The sequence below is a fragment of the Talpa occidentalis genome, unplaced genomic scaffold (assembly GCF_014898055.3).
Source record: "Talpa occidentalis isolate TD23 unplaced genomic scaffold, MPIMG_talOcc4v2.1 talOcc4.11, whole genome shotgun sequence".
Classification (NCBI taxonomy): Eukaryota; Metazoa; Chordata; class Mammalia; order Eulipotyphla; family Talpidae; genus Talpa; species Talpa occidentalis.
Window position 1 is genome coordinate 47815228 of NW_023601104.1, and position 19457 is coordinate 47834684.

The following is a 19457-nucleotide window of genomic DNA, read 5'->3' on the forward strand; positions in this document are numbered from 1 at the left end:
CCCACTCTGTCTCTGGTGAGTCCTCTCACCCCTGTACCTTTGGCTTGTACCCCAGTTCTTGTATGCATAAATAAATAAATCTTTTAAAAAAATAAAATAAAAGCTCTTCTTTACCCATCCCCAGTTCCACAGGTTGAGTAGTTAACACACTCAATGGCTAGGGGATGGGGCAAGTGGCCCAATCTCACCAATTATGAGAAAATTGGCTGCCTGCCTTGGTATACAAAGCAAACCAGCAGATATCGTCTTAATTTCTTCATAGTCCATTAAGTAATATATAATACTTTTCAACTGAAAGAATTTAAAGTAACGTGCTCATAGCCTTCTTATTTAGCTGGTCTCTTCCATGATGATTGTGTATCACTAAAAATATCTTCAGTAGATATTCATAGATCCCTTTACTACTACTGTCTTGATTTTGTAAAACCAGTAATTATCATTTGAGTCATAAGTAATCTCTAGATAACTAATTAATGAATTTATAGCTAAGTTTCTTTTGTGAATAGCCTTAGAGTCTACTAAAATAGAGCTTGCAGAAAAGGGAGAGGAGTACATTTAGTTGGGGAAAAATACTACTATTTGGCACATACTTCTTAAACCAGTTTTGCCTGATTTTGGTGTGTTTTTTTGTTTGGTCAAGGGTGAATAAGGGACTTTGTATAATGGCTGTACTAATTTGCTGAGTGAGAGAAGTTCCTTGATTTGTTACTTAGTTCCTTAAATAGCTTTTGTTAATCTAGCTCTTTTGACTTTATGAACACTCTATCACCACTCAATATTATTTGCGACTGGTTTTTGGATCCAGCTGTTTAAGAAGGAACAACTGGGGAGGAAATTGGGCCAAATTTATTCTATGAGGTGAGACTGAAATAGGAGTTGATCTTAAGCATGAAGCCAAAATGAAATCAGACACACAGAAAATGTACAAGGTGATTATGAAGTTTGCTTCTACATTAAATATAAATCTGCAGCAAGCTGCATCTCTTTTCAGAGTCATCACAGGGCCAGCTGGCAGCCTTTGTAGTGCCTTGCAATATTCAGCTGTCTTCCCTCTTGATTCAAATAATCCAAGAATACTTTTCTTGAAAGCCATGAAAATAGGACAACAGAGTAAGTTATCAACAATAGTGGCAGCACTCCAGTTTTATCTGGTTACTTATTATCATTTCATTATATTATTATTATTATTAAAAATTTAAAGTCTTCTCTAGAAAGTTGATTTCATATGTTCTCATACTGGAATAAATCTATTTCAGAGGATGCTAAAAATCTTTCTGCCAAGCTACTTTTGAATGCAGTTTAAACTGGAAAGGAACCTTCATTGGGATGGTGGCCAAGAAGTTAGTCAGTTGTAGATGTAGCTTAAAAGGTCATTGACTCACTTGAAGAATGCTGGCAGCCTCAACATTTGCTATAAATTCCTCTCATTTGTCAATTGTTTTCGAATTTCTTCCCCACTGGGAAGGCCAAGAATGTCTCGTGCCTGAGTGTACCATTCTCAGCTGATCTCTCTTTCCTTGAGATGTTAGGAATGATGCCCTGCAGTGTCCCCTGTGAGTCACAGGTCAGGAGGTATGAAATCTCCCAAGCTCTTTGCATATAGACTCCACCCTGTATTTCTGTGATTCATTCCACACTCTCAAGAGGGCATAACCAGTATGCCTGAAAAATACCTGGGTTTTAGACCCTTTCACAAGAAGGCATCTCAGAAAGCCTGTCCAGGAGGGTTTACTCAATACTGAGAAGTTTCCCAAGACACAGATCTTCTAGTACTGAAACTGAGAACCTAGGCAAACTGGGATGAGTGGTCATACTGTGCTTAATTATTTTGTAGGAGGGTGACTTGCCTAACAAAATTAGTCAGTGGCACATATGGAATTAGTCTCTGGAGTCATTGGTGTTAGAGTTCAGTGCTCTGTCTCTGCTGGAACTTCCTTATATTTCCACAGTTCATTGCACACAATAAGTGCGTAAGTTTCTGTTGTAGTTGTTTTAATTCTTGCCAATTTTCTCCCCTGGATACTGAGTTTTTAAGATAGCACAGATTGTTAGGGATCAATGCTTTTCATAGACATGATCATTCCTAATTAGCAATGCATCTCATTCAAGGTCATCATAAATCAACAGCAAAAACAGGCCTGTACTTCTAGACTGAACAAAACAGAGTGAATGAAGGGGAGGAAGCTTAGTGAGCAATAATACAAGTGGTTAAGAAAACACATTTTTGCGTAATGATGAAGAGACCCATGTGTATAGGGTTGGCTGAGCAACACTGCAGCAGGGGGCACACAGAAATACAATATGGGTGTAATACCAGAGAAGGATGTATTATTTCTTAGTCCTTAGAGAAAGATTATAGTATAAAGAAAAACACCATTCTGACAAGGAAAGAAAGGTAACCATAGAGATACACACACACACAGACATACACATGTGGTAATGACCATGTGATGAAAAATTGTATCACCTGACATTCATGGTTTTGTTTTCCAGGGACTTCAAAAGAACCCAAGTCCCAGCAGTATTCATTGTCCTTTTAGGTCTGAGATCTGTCTTGTTTTTCTTGCCAATTTCCTCCCCTGGAAACTGAGTTTTTAGTAAAATACTGTAAATTACTTGCAATCATAAGCTGTTATACCTAGATCTTTGTGATGACTTAAACACTTTATATTACATTCAATGCTTAATCTCACCTACAAGAGGTAGGGGTGTTGTCCATGAGGAAACAGAGAAAGCATTAGGAATGTAACTCTGACTATTGATGGGAGAAGTGACTCTTGGAAACAAGGGTCCTGGAACTATGCTCTTTATTGTGGCCATCTTCAGCAACTCATTTTGTGGGACCAGCGCTTTGCATCTTCTTTGCTTTATCTGCAATGGAGCCCAAGGAAATGGTACATGGAAAAGGAGCAGCATAAACAAAATGGAAGTGACTAAGGTGTTTTGATACATTAAATTGGGTGTTACTCTCAAAATGGAAACCAGGAACCTACTTTTCTATTCCACCACACCTTTTCCTGCTGGTGATCAGAGACCTGTTCTTCTGACTAATCCCTGAAAACTCAGAGGCTGAGCTGACCTACTTTGCACATGCCTGTTATGGTGCTGATCAGCCTGCTGCTCTTCTGTCGGTTGAAGGCCACACTGGATGGTGCTTTAAGATAGTGCTCCTCAAAAGAATGGACTTGTGACCACCTGTCAAAGCAAGAAGGGGATGAGAAACAAGTGCTTGAAAAAATGCATATTTATGGACCTTACTCCAGACATTCTGAATCAACTTTTTTTAAAAATAAAACTTTTAAATTTAGAAGTTTTAGATTAATAGATTTCTCCTTAGTTTTTTTTTTAAAAAGATTTATTTATTTATGCATATAAGAGCTGGGCACAGGCCAGAGATGTGGTGGTGGGGAGGCGGTTTGAGAGAATTCACCAGAGACAGAGCAGGGAACAGAACTGCTGAAGGGAGCAGCAGGCAAGTCAGGATAGGTCTGCTGCGCCATGTGGGTTGTTCCCTGGCAGGCTGGGAGATCAAACTCGTGCCCAAGAGGCTGTGGAGAACTGCAGAGGCTGCGTCTTAACCCCTTGTGCCACCTGGGAGGCCCAATTTTCCCCTAGTTTTAACTTAATGCCCTTTTTCTGTTTCAGGGTCCCACCCAGCATACCTTAATCATCATGTCTCTGTAGGCCCCTTTTGGTAGAAACAGTTTTACAAACTTTGTTTTTGATGACTTGCCAGTTTGGGAGAATAGTAAGCAGGTGTTTTGGTTTGGGTTTGTCTGATGTTTTTTCTCATGATTGGATTGGATTATGGGATTTGGGGAAGAAAACCACAGCGATAAAGTGCCATTTTCATCAAATCATATCACACAGATATATTATCAATATTGACTTATTGCCATTGATGTTACTCTTGATCACGGGGCTGAGGTAGTGTTTATCAGGTTTGTCCAATGTAAAGTTACTCATTTTCCCACCCCTTTTCTTCAAAAGGAAATCATAACCCATATTTAAAGGGCAGAGAATTAAGTTTCATCTCCTGGAGAGTGGAAGAGCTACATCATTTTGGATTCTTCTGTATGGGGGATTTGTCCATTTTCCACCTATTAATCATTTATATCAGTCTAGATTTATGGCTAGCTTACACTTTGATATATCCCTACTTTTTTTCCTCTTAGCACTTTCTGGCTTTTTTGGGGGGCTGAGGGTAGGAGAGGGCACTTATTTTTTCATCAGACTTTCCCGGTGTTCCCAGGTACACTGCAATATAAGTGGTTATTGACAAAGAAGAATTTCCCACATTTGTGAGATCTTGAGTCACATGGGCACTAGTTAAAAATAAGGGTCTTAGGCCCTTTCTCTGGAGGTTCTGATTCAGTAGTTCTATGGTCAACCCCAAGGATCTGGATTTTAAAACAGTTATCCTCAGACGACATAATCAGGCATGTTTGGCAAACACAGCATTGAGGGATTTTATTTTTTTTAAAGATTTATTAATTTAAGCATGGAAGAACTGGGGTACAGGCCAGAGGTGCGGGGGGCTGGGGGGACAGAGGATTCACCAGAGACAGAGTATGAAACAGAACAGGCAGATTGACTGAAATATACTGCTGATGGGAGCAGCGGGTGAGACAGGAGAAGTCTGCTGCGCCATATGGGTAGCTCCCTGGCTGGCCGGGGATTGAACTTCTGCTGCAGAGGCTGTGGACAGCTTCACAGTGTTGTGCTCAGACACTTGTGCCACCAGGGAAGCCCATTAAGGGATTTTAATTAAGACTTTTGAGTGAGGCTTAATTTAGATAGACAATCCATAGTATTAGAATAATGCTATTCAGTTGGGGTTCCAAATATTTTCAAGTGCACTAGCTCAGATTTTGGCTCCTGAGAAAATGGAATGAAATTGATTAGTTTGGGTTTTGGGCATGTGTTTGCTCAGAGACAGGATCTAGAAGTTCCAGCATTATGTTAAGGATGACTAAGGAGATAACTTCATATTGTAGAAAATTTTAAATAAACTTGTAAATATTTCTACAATATTGAGAAATCAGAATGGCCATTTTAATAATGAAAAGACAAAGCACTGCAATGAAAAATTTAGTAAATGGCAGAGTAACAATATAGCTGACTGGAGAAAAGGAAGTACATGGTCTAACCACTTCTCATTTGACATTGACTCATAACAGGTCTGTTGACCACTGCAACAAAAGCATTTCCATAATTTAGAAAATCTATTTTTAAAAAGCTTTTGTATTTAAACAAAGGTCTAGATAGTATGTTTTCATTACCCAACATTCTAGAGAAAGAAGGTGTAAGACCAGTCACTGGCAATTCAGGAAACTGTGACCACTCCTTTAGCATAGCTTTCTTCGGTAGTATCAGAAACAGGTAACCAACAGAGACATATAGGCCTTACTGTTCAGCAGAGAGCCTTAGTTTTGGTGAACATGCCCATTTTTTCCCTGAGGTCATTTGCTTGATGCTTCTACTTTTCCATAGCACTTAAGTGTGCCTGTTTAAATGCTTTAATGTTCCCCTAGATAGTAAAGTCTGTTTTATAGAAATAAGATTTTGAGTCAATGCTCTATTAATAAAAATCTGTTCTAGCCAATGTTATTTTTTAAGTCTTTCCATACTCAGTGTTTTTTTTTTTTACTTAAAAACTCAATTTTATTTTTCTACTGTAGACCAAGACACCTGACACATCACCATTTGTTTTGTAATGGATTGTCACCTCTTTTGCAAACTATAGAATACATCTTTGTTTGTCACAGATATGCCCACTTTCTGTTTTACTAAGAGAGAGGTAATTAATCTTGCAACAGTCTCTTTCCCACAGAGGAATTCCAGACTTAGTTTTTAAGCAGTGGGTTAAATGAGACTCAACTAGTAGTTTTAGCTGTTTCTTCTCTTAAAAATAAAGGTCAAGACAACTATTTGTTTTTCCCAAGTTGCTAATTATTTAATTTACAGAGTTACAAAGTTAAAGTACACTTATTTTACACAGCTAAAACTGGTTAAAATAAAATACAAAGACTTTAAATGTATTTTTCAGTTTTAACTACTTACCTTTAAACACATGAATACTTACATGAATATATAATTGTATAATCCCATAAATACTGTAGAGGGCACAATTGAAAAAAATGCTACTCTATTAGCTAGGGATCTTTTTGGTGGTAATTTGGAGAATGTAACTGAAAATATCTTTCGCAAGGAAATGAAGAAGGCTCCTGAAGAAACCTGGAGCACTGATCTAAAAGGGTGGTCCCCAGGGAAAGGGAAGGTTCCAGGTTTCCTGCCCCATCCAAGGAAGGGTGGAGCTGAGCAGGGAGGAGAAGCTGGGTAGGAGGCTGGAGGAAGGAAGCAGGATGGAGAGCCAGAAGGAGACCTAGAGGAGGCACATGGAGCAGAGAGACATGTGAAGAAGCTGCACTTGCTTCTTGGTCTTGGACTGGTTGAAACAGGAGTGGGTGAGAGAACTGTGAGGAGGCTAACAATGGCAGCTTCTATCTTTTTTTTTAAAAAAGATTTATGCATACAAGAACTAGGGTACAGGCCAGAGGTGTGGAGGGTGATTCACCAGAGACAGAGCAGGGAACAGAACAGACAGATCTACTGAAATACACTGCTGAGGGGAGCAGTGGGTGAGACAGGAAAGGTTTGCTGTACCCTGTGGGTCACCTCCCTGGCTGGCGATCAAACTTGTGCTGCAGAGGCTGCCAATAGCTTCAAACTGCTGCGTCTTAAACCCCTTGCGCCACCAGGGAGGCCCCAGCAGCTTTTATCTTGATTTTGTTCCTGTTCCACATGTGTTGGGCCCCTTCTGCCCTTTTCCTATGAGTGCCCGCTGGTGGTGCCTTAGACTTATGTCAGGCTTTTGGGCTGGCTTCTTTGGGCCAACCCTATTTGGCTGGGCATATAACCTACGAGGGGCTCGGCAAATTTGGGTGCTTGATTTGGAAACTACTTCATCTCTTCTTTCCCTTGTCTTCTCTATATTGCACTAATTGTATTAAAGTTCCTTTCCATTAGTCTTATGCTCTAGAGTATGTTTTGTTTTGATATGGCAGATGGTAAAACCTATTTAGAGTGGGCAGATTTGGGGATCCTGGGGTGCCCCTCATCCTGCCCCATAACATTGAGAGAAAAACTACACTTTACAATGGAATCAGAATCACCAGAGTACTTTTTCTCCAGCATGAGCCCCTAGGAGGGGTTCAAATTCCAGCAGTTAAGCCTCAGTCTACTTATCAGTACGAATATAATTACTAATTCAGAGTTAAACAAGGGATTCATTAAAAAAAAAAAAAAAGACTAGGATAGTACACAATTCAAAGTTCCAAATTCCATGACATTGGACACATTTTTCTTAACTATTGACATTCATATAGCAACTTTAGTGCAAGTAATTTGGGACACCATCCCACTGTGATTAGTTAAAAACTTAATGTTTAAGAATAAACTAAATGAAATAAAAACGGACAAAATACAACACTCCCCAAATCAAATAATTATATTCCAAATACAGTGGAGTATTTAGTCATAAAAAAAGATGCAACCTTACCCATTTGTGACAAGATGGATACACACTGAGGGGATTATGCTAAGTGAAATGAATCGGAAAAAGAAAAACAAATCTATATGACTTCACTAATCTATGGAATGCAAAGATAAAATAAATGAACAAAAGGAAAAACAAAACTCCTTAGACTGAGGACAGAATGGTGGTTACCAAATAGGATGAGTGCAGAGAGAATAAGAAAAGAGGGGCTGGTTGGTTGGTAGAGCAAAGTGATGAATGGTGACTGAACATTTTGTGATAGGCATGGTGTGGCATAAACAGGTGCTGAGATGAAAAACTGCACACCTGAAGCTATACTATACAGTGTTGTAAAGTAACCTCAATTAAAAAAAAAATATTCTAAGGACCCAGTTCATCATTTGCCTTGGCAAAGGAGGAAATTTCTAAGCTAAAATCCATCCAGTGTAATCCAACATTCCTAAGTACCTAGAATGTATAAAGCACTAATTGAATACAATTAGATAGCAGTTACATTTGTTTGGCATAAGAGGGGGGAAAGAAGTATAAGGAAATTACCAAGAGGAAGTAACATTTTAAACCAGGCCTAAAAGAAGTGGGGGGGGGGGTCTTCATATAGCACAAAGGAGACTGGCATTCAGGTGAAAGAAAAAATAAGTATATACCTAACCTCAGAGAGACAATTTGGGACATAGGGAATCTGAACCATTGCAAAGAATGCTCCAAAGAAAGAGTTCCTCTCAGAAAAAAGGCCAAGTTACAGAGAAAGGATATTACTTGCTCCAGAGAACTGATTTTCTAGAATCTATGAAACTGACCAGCCAGCCTTTGTGGGTAAATAAATTACAATTACAAGAATGATTAAGAAAATTAGCTTTATTTATGTAAATTAGAAAAACTGTAGTGTTAGAACTTGTCAAATGTTTTCATTTTCAACAATTTACAAGAGTATATATGTGTTTATATATACATATATATACATACAAAGATAATAAAATAGAGTACATCACATTGCTCTTGCTTAACTCCAAGTGTTTTCTCAATTCTGAACATGCCCCTATTAGTTCAGTTTTTAATTTGTAACGGGGAAATGCTTTGTTTTGACATAGTACTTGATTCAGCGTATAACAGTGAAGTGGGAAAGAGTTAACGATCAACAGTTAAAAAATATTTTTTCAATCAATGACTTTAATCTTAGATTTAAAATTTTTTTCTATATTAAAATGTTTTAGGTTAAAAAGATTTATATTCACTGATGATCTAAGTTTGTACTTAATTTGATATTTATATAAACTCATAATAGACCTAAATATATATGAATCTATATTGAACCCATCAGTATGAATGCTTGCCATAAAGGAAAATGAACAAAATTGTTAGGAACAGAAGTAACAGAAAATCCATTTGAGAAACTGAAGTAGAGATGCCCTTTTCTATATAAAATGAGTAATTTTTCAATTTCTGAATCCAATACAAATGAAATCATGGTGAAAAGTCCTATTAAGAGATACCAAAGCTTATGACACACTGAAGGGCTGTAACTGACCTGTTCTATTATGTACTGGATAATTCTAAACCAAGTTTCCTAAATAGCTTTCCAATCAATCATGTTGTCTGAGCTAGCCAAGACAGTTTAATACAATTACTGAATATAGCAGAATTTTAAATTACAATTGAGGTACAACATAAATGCGGATAATTTATACTAGAGTCACCTCTATCTGCTGTAGTATTAATACTCTGTGTGTATGGGCTGTGAGAAATCCATTTCATTTTTGAAGTATTGGATTGTTTAGTAAGTTCAGTTTTTAGCACTTTCTTGAAATTTCTGGCAAGAATTCTGACAGGTCTCTCTTTTTATTAAATGGAAAAAACTCACAAAAAACATTAAGTTTTATATTACTTTGAAATGTTACAGCTATTTAAGTTTAAAACTGTCAACCAGACCTCCAATTGCACTTGTGTCTAAAATGTCACTTTTGTTCCCAAAGAGAAAGAAATAAACAAGTAGTTTATTAAGGTGCTTGCTATTTAAAAAAAAAAATAACATTAGAGGAAATTGGTCTTTAATTGGATGGTTGAATTCTTCCCAGGGTTCTTAGCATGTTTAGATGTTGGTATCTTTACTTTGACATTCTCTTGATTGCCCTTTATAGCAGCCTCAAGGCGGGCTTTCAGGGCTGGAGAAGAAGCCATTACACTTTTAAAAACAGATGAATACTGAGGCCCAATCTGCATAAGATTTTGCAAAGCAAAATCATGTAAATTTCTCATAATGGAAGTTGCTGATCCCACAGTGTTCTCATCCAAAAGGAAGGAAATAAGGATGGGCAAAAGACATGCCACCAGCTGAGCACCTGGAAAGTAGACAAATGATGTTAAGTTCTAGGCTTAAGGATGTAAATGTTCATTAAACGAAGCTGTAAATGCATCTTATCTGTACACATTTTTCCCCTTAAAGGGAAAACAATTTTTCCAATTTCTTCTTCCAAATTAATACTAAGTATCATTACTTGGGGTTCAAGTAACACCGCCTTTTAATGGCTGTGACAACATAATGTTAAGTGACTGATTGTTTTACATTTTAAATAACATTAACTTTCTGATTTGGGACAGATTCTGATTTAGTATAGATTTAGTGCTGACACTTACGATGCTGCTCTTCTGCAATGGCTACCAGTGCTTCCAAGACTTTTATGCCTTCTTGAAATATCTGAAGCTCAGTAGTGTCTTCAGGTTTCCTCTTGTCTATTTCCTGCAGTTTTTCCACAATAGAGGATACTAAAGAGTGAATGTATGGGTAGGAAACAGCTGGATTTGGATACTGAAAAATGGAAAGGAGGAGCTGATAGGTCTTGATTTGTACCTGAATCAGAGAAGAAACAAACAGTATAAACTATAAATATAAATTTATACTTATACTTTAATGTAAGTTTTAATGTGCATTTTAAGAGTAAATAAATAAAAAATGTAAGTTTTATAAAAGATCCTTAAAAAGTATTTAAATTTGTTTTTATCTTTAATTTTGGAAGCCAAGTGCTAACAAGTATTCAAACTTGAATGCTAACACTGACTGTAATAATTTAGAGTGTTTGTAATGATGTTGAGCAAATGTCTGACCTGAATTGAGCATGTAGACAAATTTAACATTGAAGAGAAGAAAAAAAAATAACTTAGAGTGGAATGAGAGGCATGTGGGTGTCATAGGGAAGATGAGTGGTTCATTTTTCATTTCTTAGGTTCTCATTCCCCCCTTCATGTACCTCTCTGTAATGCAAATATTCCGATTACAAGTATCTCTCTGTCAAAGTCACTTACCATAGGGTCTTTTATCTCAAGAGTAGCCTTAAATTTCTCTATACAGCGCTTCTGAAGGCATGGGATGGTGGTAACTTCTGGACTGGCAGACAATATAAAGACTGTGATAGCAGTAAGTAGACTCACTTCGTCAAGTTCCTGGTGTGTTTCATCTATTAAAAAGGAATGATCTCTATTATCACCTTTCACCACCATCCTATTCATTCCTCCCAAATCTACATTCTCATACTGCTGTATGCTGTCCCCAAATGTACTATACTGTTTAGCTTTCCAAGTATACCCTGAAATGTGCAAGGTGCCTAGAACCATTTCTATAACATGTCCATATGGAGAATGCTTTCTAATCCTTTGAGAAATTGACTCCTCTGAGAAGCCTTTTGTGGTAGATATCAAGATTCCCTTTGTGGGCAAGGCCAGAAACTTCAGGATTGGCCTTGGCTATGGAGTTGCCTTGACTGAGATCACATCCTTCCTGGGACAGCTCACATCTGAGACAGAGTATAAAGGCAAGCCATTTCTGTCCTAAGTGAGATACTCTAATGGGTACTCTCCAGAGCTCTCCTGATAAGTTTACTGAGTTTCGTTGTGGGCCCACAATAGAGTTTGAACTCTGTGCAATATTACTTTCCTCTATTTGTTTCACAGATGTTTCTCAGTAAAGCTTTTGGTCCCCAAATTCTATCTCTTTATGAGCTTCCAGAGTACCCTACCTGTGATACTATCTGATTCATGTGAACAGATGATTACTCTCATTTTTACCAGTTAATCTTTTTTATTGTACAAGAAATGCAGTGATAATTAAGATATTACCATTGCCTTCAAGGATCTCCTTATGGAACTAATCATACCCTATGGTAATTTATAGGCATTAGGCTCCACTAAACTCCCAGTTTTGGACACAAAGCATATGGTGAATAAGTACTGTATTCAGATGAAAACTTTTTACTATATGTAATCAAATATGATGAATTACAACATTTATAAACAGAACAAGGGAGGTAAGGGTAACCTACAATATGTCTAAGGACTTTATACAATCACTATAATGTAACATTGAAAATGAAAATTACACATTAATAAGAGTAAAACAACGTTTAATGGATACTGTACATTATATTGGTTATCATTTATTGATGTCAGGTAATAAGCAATACACTTTTCATATGTTACTGCTCTAACAATTTCCTGCAGCATAATATCCTTATTTTGTTAATGAGAAAACCAAGGTTCAAAGACATTGGATAATTTGGGTAGTCAGCTAGTAAGTGTTGGAGTGAGGATATAAACCAGGTTTTATTTTATACTTATGTCATGCTTATGCACTTTTATTATATTGTATTATTAAAAAGTTCTGTCAACTAGTCATAGGTCATACTCTATTTTAAAATTAATACATTACATTTTAAGGTCTCTCACTGTCAGTGGTTAGTTAATTGTCTTAAAGGTTAAAGATACTAAAATGAGAATATAGATTTTTCTATTAACTCACACACATATATGTAGTGAATATGGTCTCTTCCAGGTGAAAGTAGCAAAGATGATCAAGTAAATAGCTTATTCTCACAAACTATTCCTTTTGCTTTTTAAAACAAACTGAGTATCTGTCTCCAAAGAGTCTTAGTTACCTGAATCCCAAGAGTCAAGAATTGTTGTTAAAGCACTACGGAGAAGATCAGTCCAAGCACTATGGCTCTTTTCTGCTCGGGCCATGGGAGAAGATAATATTCCTTTCAGAGCCTGTAAGGAAGCTGCAACCGTTGAAGATAACTGGCCCCCAGGTAACCTCACAGCAGTTTCTCTGAGGACCCCAATTGTGAGGTACAATATAGTAGGGAGAACTGAGATACTTCCTGTAAGATACATTTTTAAAAACAGTCTATTTAAGTCTCTATATAATTCCTAAAAAGAAATCATCAATGAAAAGACATATCAAAGATTTCTGGCTTTTAAGATTATTTTTCAGAAAGAGAAATAAATTACTTTAACTTCTTATTTTATTTGGTAGTTGAAAAATTATGAATTTAATATTTTAGTGTGGTAAAATATATGCAACATATTTACCATTTTATTTTTTTATTTTCATCTTTTAAAAAAAGATTTATTTATTTATATAAGCACTGGGCACGGTCAGAAGCACAGGAGGGTGAGAGAATTCACCAGAGCCAGAGGGGAGAGCAGAGTAGGCAGACTGACGAAGTATACTGCTGAGGGGAGCAGCAGGCAGCAGGAGAGGTCTGCGCGCCATGTGGGACCCTCGTCTGGCGGCCAGGGATGGAACCGGCATTGCAGAGGCTGCGGGCAGCCTTGCAACCCAGCGCTAAACCACTGCACCACTGGGGAGGCCCCTCATAGTTACCATTTTAAAGCATGTAATTCAGTGGCATATACAATCATGATGTTGTGCAACTGTCACACTCTTCATTTGAAATTATTTTAAACTGTTTTCAAAGAATCTGTAGTGATCCATTCAATACATGATATTAAAGTTTTCATGATCAGTAAGGAGTGGAAAAATTAGTTATGTTTAAAATGAAAGGGAAGAGACTAAAGCTAATGTGGTCAATTTAACTTTCCCAGAAGCTACTTAACAAACTCATATAGTCTATCTTTACCCTGCTAGTCACTTTTTCTACCTCGCTTAGTATAACGCAGTGTGTGTGAACAAGGAATATAGGTTTTAATTTAAATGGAAACTTAAAGTCATAAAATAAGATAGCATATAAAATGGTGGAGACACATGTAAACAGAAAAGTGATTACTAATTAAGAAGTATCTATTAAGTACTGAGTACCACCTATGTGCTAGGTAAGATTTTCTAGAGGAGACAAAATTTCATTGGAAACAAGACATCTCTCTCTCTCTCTCTCTCTCTCTCTCTCTCTATATATATATATATATATATATGTCTTCTTTATATAATAATAATTACATGTATCTCTACATGACATGTTAAAAAGCACATATCTACATATAGAAGCTACACACACACACACACACACACACGACTCAATATGAGCTAGAGCTTTTAGGGGAAGTCTTCATAGGTTTGAAGATGAACTTCAAAGAAAGGCAAAATTTTTAAAAGGAGGGAAGGTATGGGGTCATTGCAGATCAAGTAACACCATGGATAATAGTACAGAACAAAGATGAGCACATTGACACTGAAGGAACCAGGAGGAGGCAGTGAATTAGCAGAGCCCTAAACGCTATGGAGAGCCTTAAATGCTATATTGAAAGTATGGAGTTGATTCCAAACAGAACTGGATATAACCACAAACTTCTGTCATTACTGAGGCAGGGAAAGTTCAGTAGATACTGTATCCCCAAAATGTGCAAGAACTAGTATCTTTTACTGAGTGGTTTAAAACACTCATACAAGAGCATAACTATGTATAGTAATGCTCTCTCTATATATACTTTCATCTTTTTAGTAAAACAAATTATTAGAATGCAATGTTAATCATAAAGGATTAAAAACAATACCTAAACCTTTGGGTCAGCATAAATTTAATGAGAAAAGGATTAACAACCATTATCTCCAAATAAAACCATTTCTCTTTTCCCAGATCAAGTAAATAATCACATTCCACAGCATACCTTCAGGAGAACAGACAGCAGGAAGTTCAGAGAGGATAACTAATGCAGCTGAAACCAATCTGCTTCCATCTTCTGTTAGCATCTGTGGTTTTTTAGCTTTTATTCCTGGGCTACCTGTCAATTTAGGATTTAGTTCTGGGAGCTGTCTAACTAAAATGCATACACACAATTCCAGTGTTGCAAAGACCAAAGACTTCCCAGGCACAAGTCCACCTGTGTCCTTTCCCTCTCCAAACTCTGGCAGGGTTTCTTTTTCAGCAGCCCCGTCATCAACTAAAAGACAGAAAGAAATAATGTTGAATAAATACCTCATAAATGTTTACTTTGCTTCTGACCAATGGCAATTTAGCTCATTTCTGTTGTAGATAACACATTTAAATGCTAAAGTCTTGGGTGTTAAAGACTGAAAGAGAAAGCAGTTATGGAGGTAAAGGCAGCTGTCTTTAATATGATCTCCTAATGCAATGGATCAAAAGAAATCCTTGGTAACCTCCTCAGGTTAACTCCTTAAAATATTGTCTGGTTAACTCCTTGAGATTGAATATGTGATCTGATGGAGCTTGAGCACTGACTTTGACTTCACTATTGATAATAACTGGGTAAAAAATTAGGGACCAAGGTTCCTATGTCTTGAAGAAACTGCTATACCAGTCCAGGACTGACTACCTCTAAACTTCTTTTAGATGAGAGACTATGTCCTTGAAGTTTCAAATCTACAGCACAATATTGGATTTTCTGATATATGAAATCAAATATAAGTGATAAACTCTCCAATACTGTGTTACACTTGTAAGCAAGATATTTAATTACTTTGCAAACCTAGGCAATAAAAAACTGTCAGTACTTCTTCTCATGTACATCAGTAAACACTTATAACTAAAGTTAAGTACTCAGTAAGTGTGGGGAATTTTTTTTTCCTTCTAGAGTTGTTAAGACTCCCATTTTCCCAAGGAATAATAGTTTGCCTACTGACAATACCCAAGATGTTACCCAGAGATGTTTCATTTGTACTGCACACAATCGATTATCATAACAACATGAACTCATAAGCAATACTTAAAAAAATGATGTTATGCAATAAATCTGGCATTATAGGTTAACATTCACCTTCTGCACTTCGTCTTTTCTCCTTCACATGTTCTTGAGCTGCACAGATGATCTGCCTTACCACTTCAAGTGAAGCCAATTGAATGGAAGGTGATTCTCTAGTCAAAATAACTCGATGTAGTACATTCAATAACTCGATACCCAAGTCCTATCAAAGAAAATATTTAGGGGAGACTCTATCAAAAAAGGCATAGTTTCGGGCCTCCCTGGTGGCACAAGGGGTTAAGATGCAACCTATGAAGCTGACCGCAGCCAATGCAGCACGAATTTGATGCCCGGCCAGGGAGCTGACCCCACATGGCGCAGCAGACCTCTCCTGACTCGCCTGCTGCTCCCCTCAGCAGTGTAATTCAGTCAATCTGCCTGTTCTGCTCCCCACTCTGTCTCTGGTGACTCCTCTCATGCCCTGCACCTCTGGTCTGTATCCCAGTTCTTGTATGAATAAATTAATCTTTAAAAAAAAGACATCGTTTCTTTTATTTTTAAATACCAGTGTTAAATGCCATGACAAAATTTAGAAAAAAAGAGAACTTAAGAAATTTCTCACAAATAATAACAGTGTTAGTGCAATGAAGTTATATAATACTTTCCCACTTTAAACCAATTACAGACTGGCTTTTGTTCTTTTTTCCTTTTCCAAATCTTACAGGAGATGGCACTATGACACAGGTTCTGAACTGGGAAAACAGTTCAGGAAAGAAAATTTCTGTAAACACTTATAACTAAAGTAAGAAAATTCCCAAAACAAGAAGAGAAATTTAGCTAACAGAATATGAGATCTGCCATGTAGATTCCCACCTTATATTAAGGTTTTCCAGTATAATAAAGAATTATGGAGAAGTATAGCATTGAAAGTAGATGACAAGTAAGTATGTAATGGATCTCTTTCTAAAGAATAAAACTTAACAAAAAATATTTCATTTTCTCCTTGTCCTTTCATTACTCGTGTGACTTTCTTTAATCTTTCAAAATTACACCATCTGTTTTTCTTAGCATCTAGGAGTCAATGATAAAAACTTGATACATTGATAATGCATGATGGTAAGGGTTCTTGGGAGAGCAGTTAAAGGAAGTGTCATACTTTGTACAGAGATCCTTTCACCATGGTCACAACTGGATCAGATATTGGTAGGCTAGCTCTTAAAAAGCCTGGAGGGAGAATTCTGTCAACAGAAATACATGTGATGGTATTAGGAACAGATAGTAACTACACAAACCAATTAGATTTTTCTCTTGGAAACTGGAATATAAGATACAGATGTATGTATCAAGAGCAGGGTGCACTGTAACAGAAAGAGACAAGAAAAGAATGTCCTCTACTACTGTAGAGGACAGTGCTATGCTATACAGAATCTTCCATCATCACAGTTCCACTAAAGAGTATCTTTATAGAATAGTGAGCTGGTGTCAAGAGAAGTAAGTGCAGCAGAAGCAGAAAGACAAAGTAGTAGTCAGAGGCATGATTGCTCCTGGGTAAGCACATGATTGCTCCTAGTGTTCCTGTTCTAAGTCCTAGTGGTGCCACTGGTTATTTTTCTTTTTACTTCTCTGTGTTCATGCTCTGTTCACTGTAGTCATCTGGACATGTTTCTGTCTCTGCTCCTTGAATTCTATAGAAGCCTAACAACAAAAAAAAGAAATCACCTGATCACTGCCAATTTTAGATCTGGGCCAAGGAACATCTAGAAGGGCCTGTAATGCATGTAAACAAGCAGCAATGCTTTCCATAGTTGCATCTGAGCGTAAGGAACATAGAAATTCCACACTGATTCCTGTAGAAAGCAGAAAAAGAGGTTTTTTTTAATGAGATTCTAAGTTTATGAAGTTAAATAATTGATTTTCTATTTTGATATGATATACAAATAAGCTTAGTAAAAAGGTAACTGAAATAAACAACAAATTTGAGGCTAAACAGTTAAGTGATAAGGCAAATCTTTTAATAATTTGCTTTCATCTACATGTACAAAAACAATCTCAATTAGGCATGTGCACTATTGAGCAGTTTGAATAGTTCAAACATGCAAAACTGCAATAAAATTGCACTAGAGAACATAATGTGCAGTTTCATAACTATATTTTGACTAAAACTTATAGACATGCTACTTTACATATATTATTTCATTTCATTCTCGCAATACCTGATGAAGCAGATACCACTCTTTCTGAAGTAGGACAATAGCACACAGAGCTTATGCAACTTAATTTGCTCAAGGCCTGTTACAATGGTGTACACATCAAGATTTGAAGTTAGGTAAGTTACGCTCCTAATAACTCTGCCATCCTTGATTCCATGAAAGTTTGTTTTTAAAAGGCTCTTGCCTCAAGATAAATGGAAATAAAATTTTATTATGCCCAAATATAAAGGAAATCTAGTCATGTCTGTCCTGGGAAGGAATAATAGAAGTTCCATAATTCTTTCTTGATCATTTACATTAATAACCCTCACATTTCCTTAATCAATAATTTCTTTATAGGTCATGATCTAATGAGTTATTTCTCCAGAACTATGTTAAATATGAAAAAACATTTATTCCATTAACTTTAGAAAGCTACATCAATTTAAAATTAAAGTTTCAGGGAAACCAAAAAATGGGTTAAACCTAATAAATCTAAAAAGTCTTTCATTTTTGACCTTAATCTGTATCTTTAAGCATAATTTCTTGAAGCTTGTGATCTTTGAGAACAGGAGGAGAAACCTATCAGTATATTGATTTTTTAAAAATATACTGAGAAATTCAGAACATCTGTCAATGCCACTGGATCTTTTAAAAATCATGTGGGGCCTCCCGAGTGGTGCAGTGAGTTGAGCCGCTGCACTGTGAAGCTGTCTACAGCCTCTGCAGTGCAGGTGTGATTCCCGGCCAGCCAGGGAGAAACCCACATGGTGTGGCAGACCTCTTCTGTCCCACCCGCTGCTCCCCTCAGCAGTGTCTTTGGTCCATTTACCTATTCTGCTCCCTGCTCTGTCTCTGGTGAATTCCCTGACCCTCCCATACCTCTGACCTGTACCCTAGTTCTTGTATAAATAAATAAATCTTAAAAAAAAAAAGTCATGTGGAAAGAACAAGGAATCTCTTATAATTTCTATAATTCAAATCTTCAAAAAAAATTCTGTAATTCATTCAACATAATGCTGAAGCCAATTTGTAACTAGGGATGTTATACAATACAATAAAATGTTCAATTTTACAAAATGTATATATACAATTATACTCAATTATATCAAGGCTACCAATAACAAATAATGAGATGACTAATAGTACCAAGAGCTGACAAGAGTCTGACAGTAACAGACAATTCAAGAAAAATGCTACAGTTAGAAGCTTGTCTTTTACTGACCTAGAATAAGATGGAACCTATCAGTGTAGACATCCTCAGGGGACTTGACTGTAGCCCCAGATGATGACCCCTGATACATGGAAGTTGGTGTTACAGGTCTTGAGAGATTAGATGCTCCTTCATCTGAGTCAGCAACAACAAAGTCTGTGCTTGTAAGCCACAATGCTGTAGCATGGAGGATAAACGCCCAGGAGTTATAATAATGCAATTTTGCATTTTCACTTGTCTCTGCTGTGTAGAAAGCACCACCTACAAAAAGGGGGACGCAAACAGTTTCAGGAGGAATAAGAGATTAAAGTCACCCTACAATTTTTCTTTTCTTTGTTCAGAGATTAGGATCATTTTCATCATTCCCAAAGTTCCCTTGCGACCTTTTCTAGTCACAAAGTCACAGCTTTTCATTTCCAGAACGCCGGAGGATCCTCTGTGCTCCGAACGGTACTGACCTGGCCAGCCGGCTTACGCAGGCTGCCTGGTGTGGTACCCCCACCCCGGAGAGGTCACCACATCAGAGAGGTGTACGTGCGGACACATGGGTGCAGTGCACTGTGGCCCAGAA

The 19457-nt window shown here is 37.1% G+C and overlaps 1 protein-coding gene and 1 non-coding gene across 7 annotated transcripts in view; one reads left to right on the top strand and one right to left on the bottom strand.

The window, feature by feature from the left end:
• Positions 1-8401: 8401 nt before the first annotated feature.
• The window catches only part of HEATR5A (HEAT repeat containing 5A), a 79288-nt gene continuing 68232 nt past the window's right edge, over positions 8402-19457 (bottom strand). For all 6 annotated transcript variants that reach the window (XM_054689696.1, XM_054689702.1, XM_054689708.1 and 3 more), the window contains 8 exons: positions 18899-19147; positions 17204-17331; positions 15560-15707; positions 14453-14725; positions 12481-12705; positions 10856-11007; positions 10190-10403; positions 8402-9894 (listed from right to left, as the gene is read on the bottom strand). In XM_054689696.1, coding sequence (XP_054545671.1) covers positions 9587-9894; positions 10190-10403; positions 10856-11007; positions 12481-12705; positions 14453-14725; positions 15560-15707; positions 17204-17331; positions 18899-19147 — 1697 coding nt within the window. In that variant the 3' untranslated portion in view covers positions 8402-9586. The remainder of the gene's footprint in view (positions 9895-10189; positions 10404-10855; positions 11008-12480; positions 12706-14452; positions 14726-15559; positions 15708-17203; positions 17332-18898; positions 19148-19457) is intronic.
• Positions 10630-10694, top strand: LOC119239659 (small nucleolar RNA SNORD78). Its single transcript, XR_005123937.1, has one exon. It is a non-coding gene; the product is annotated as a small nucleolar RNA SNORD78 (small nucleolar RNA).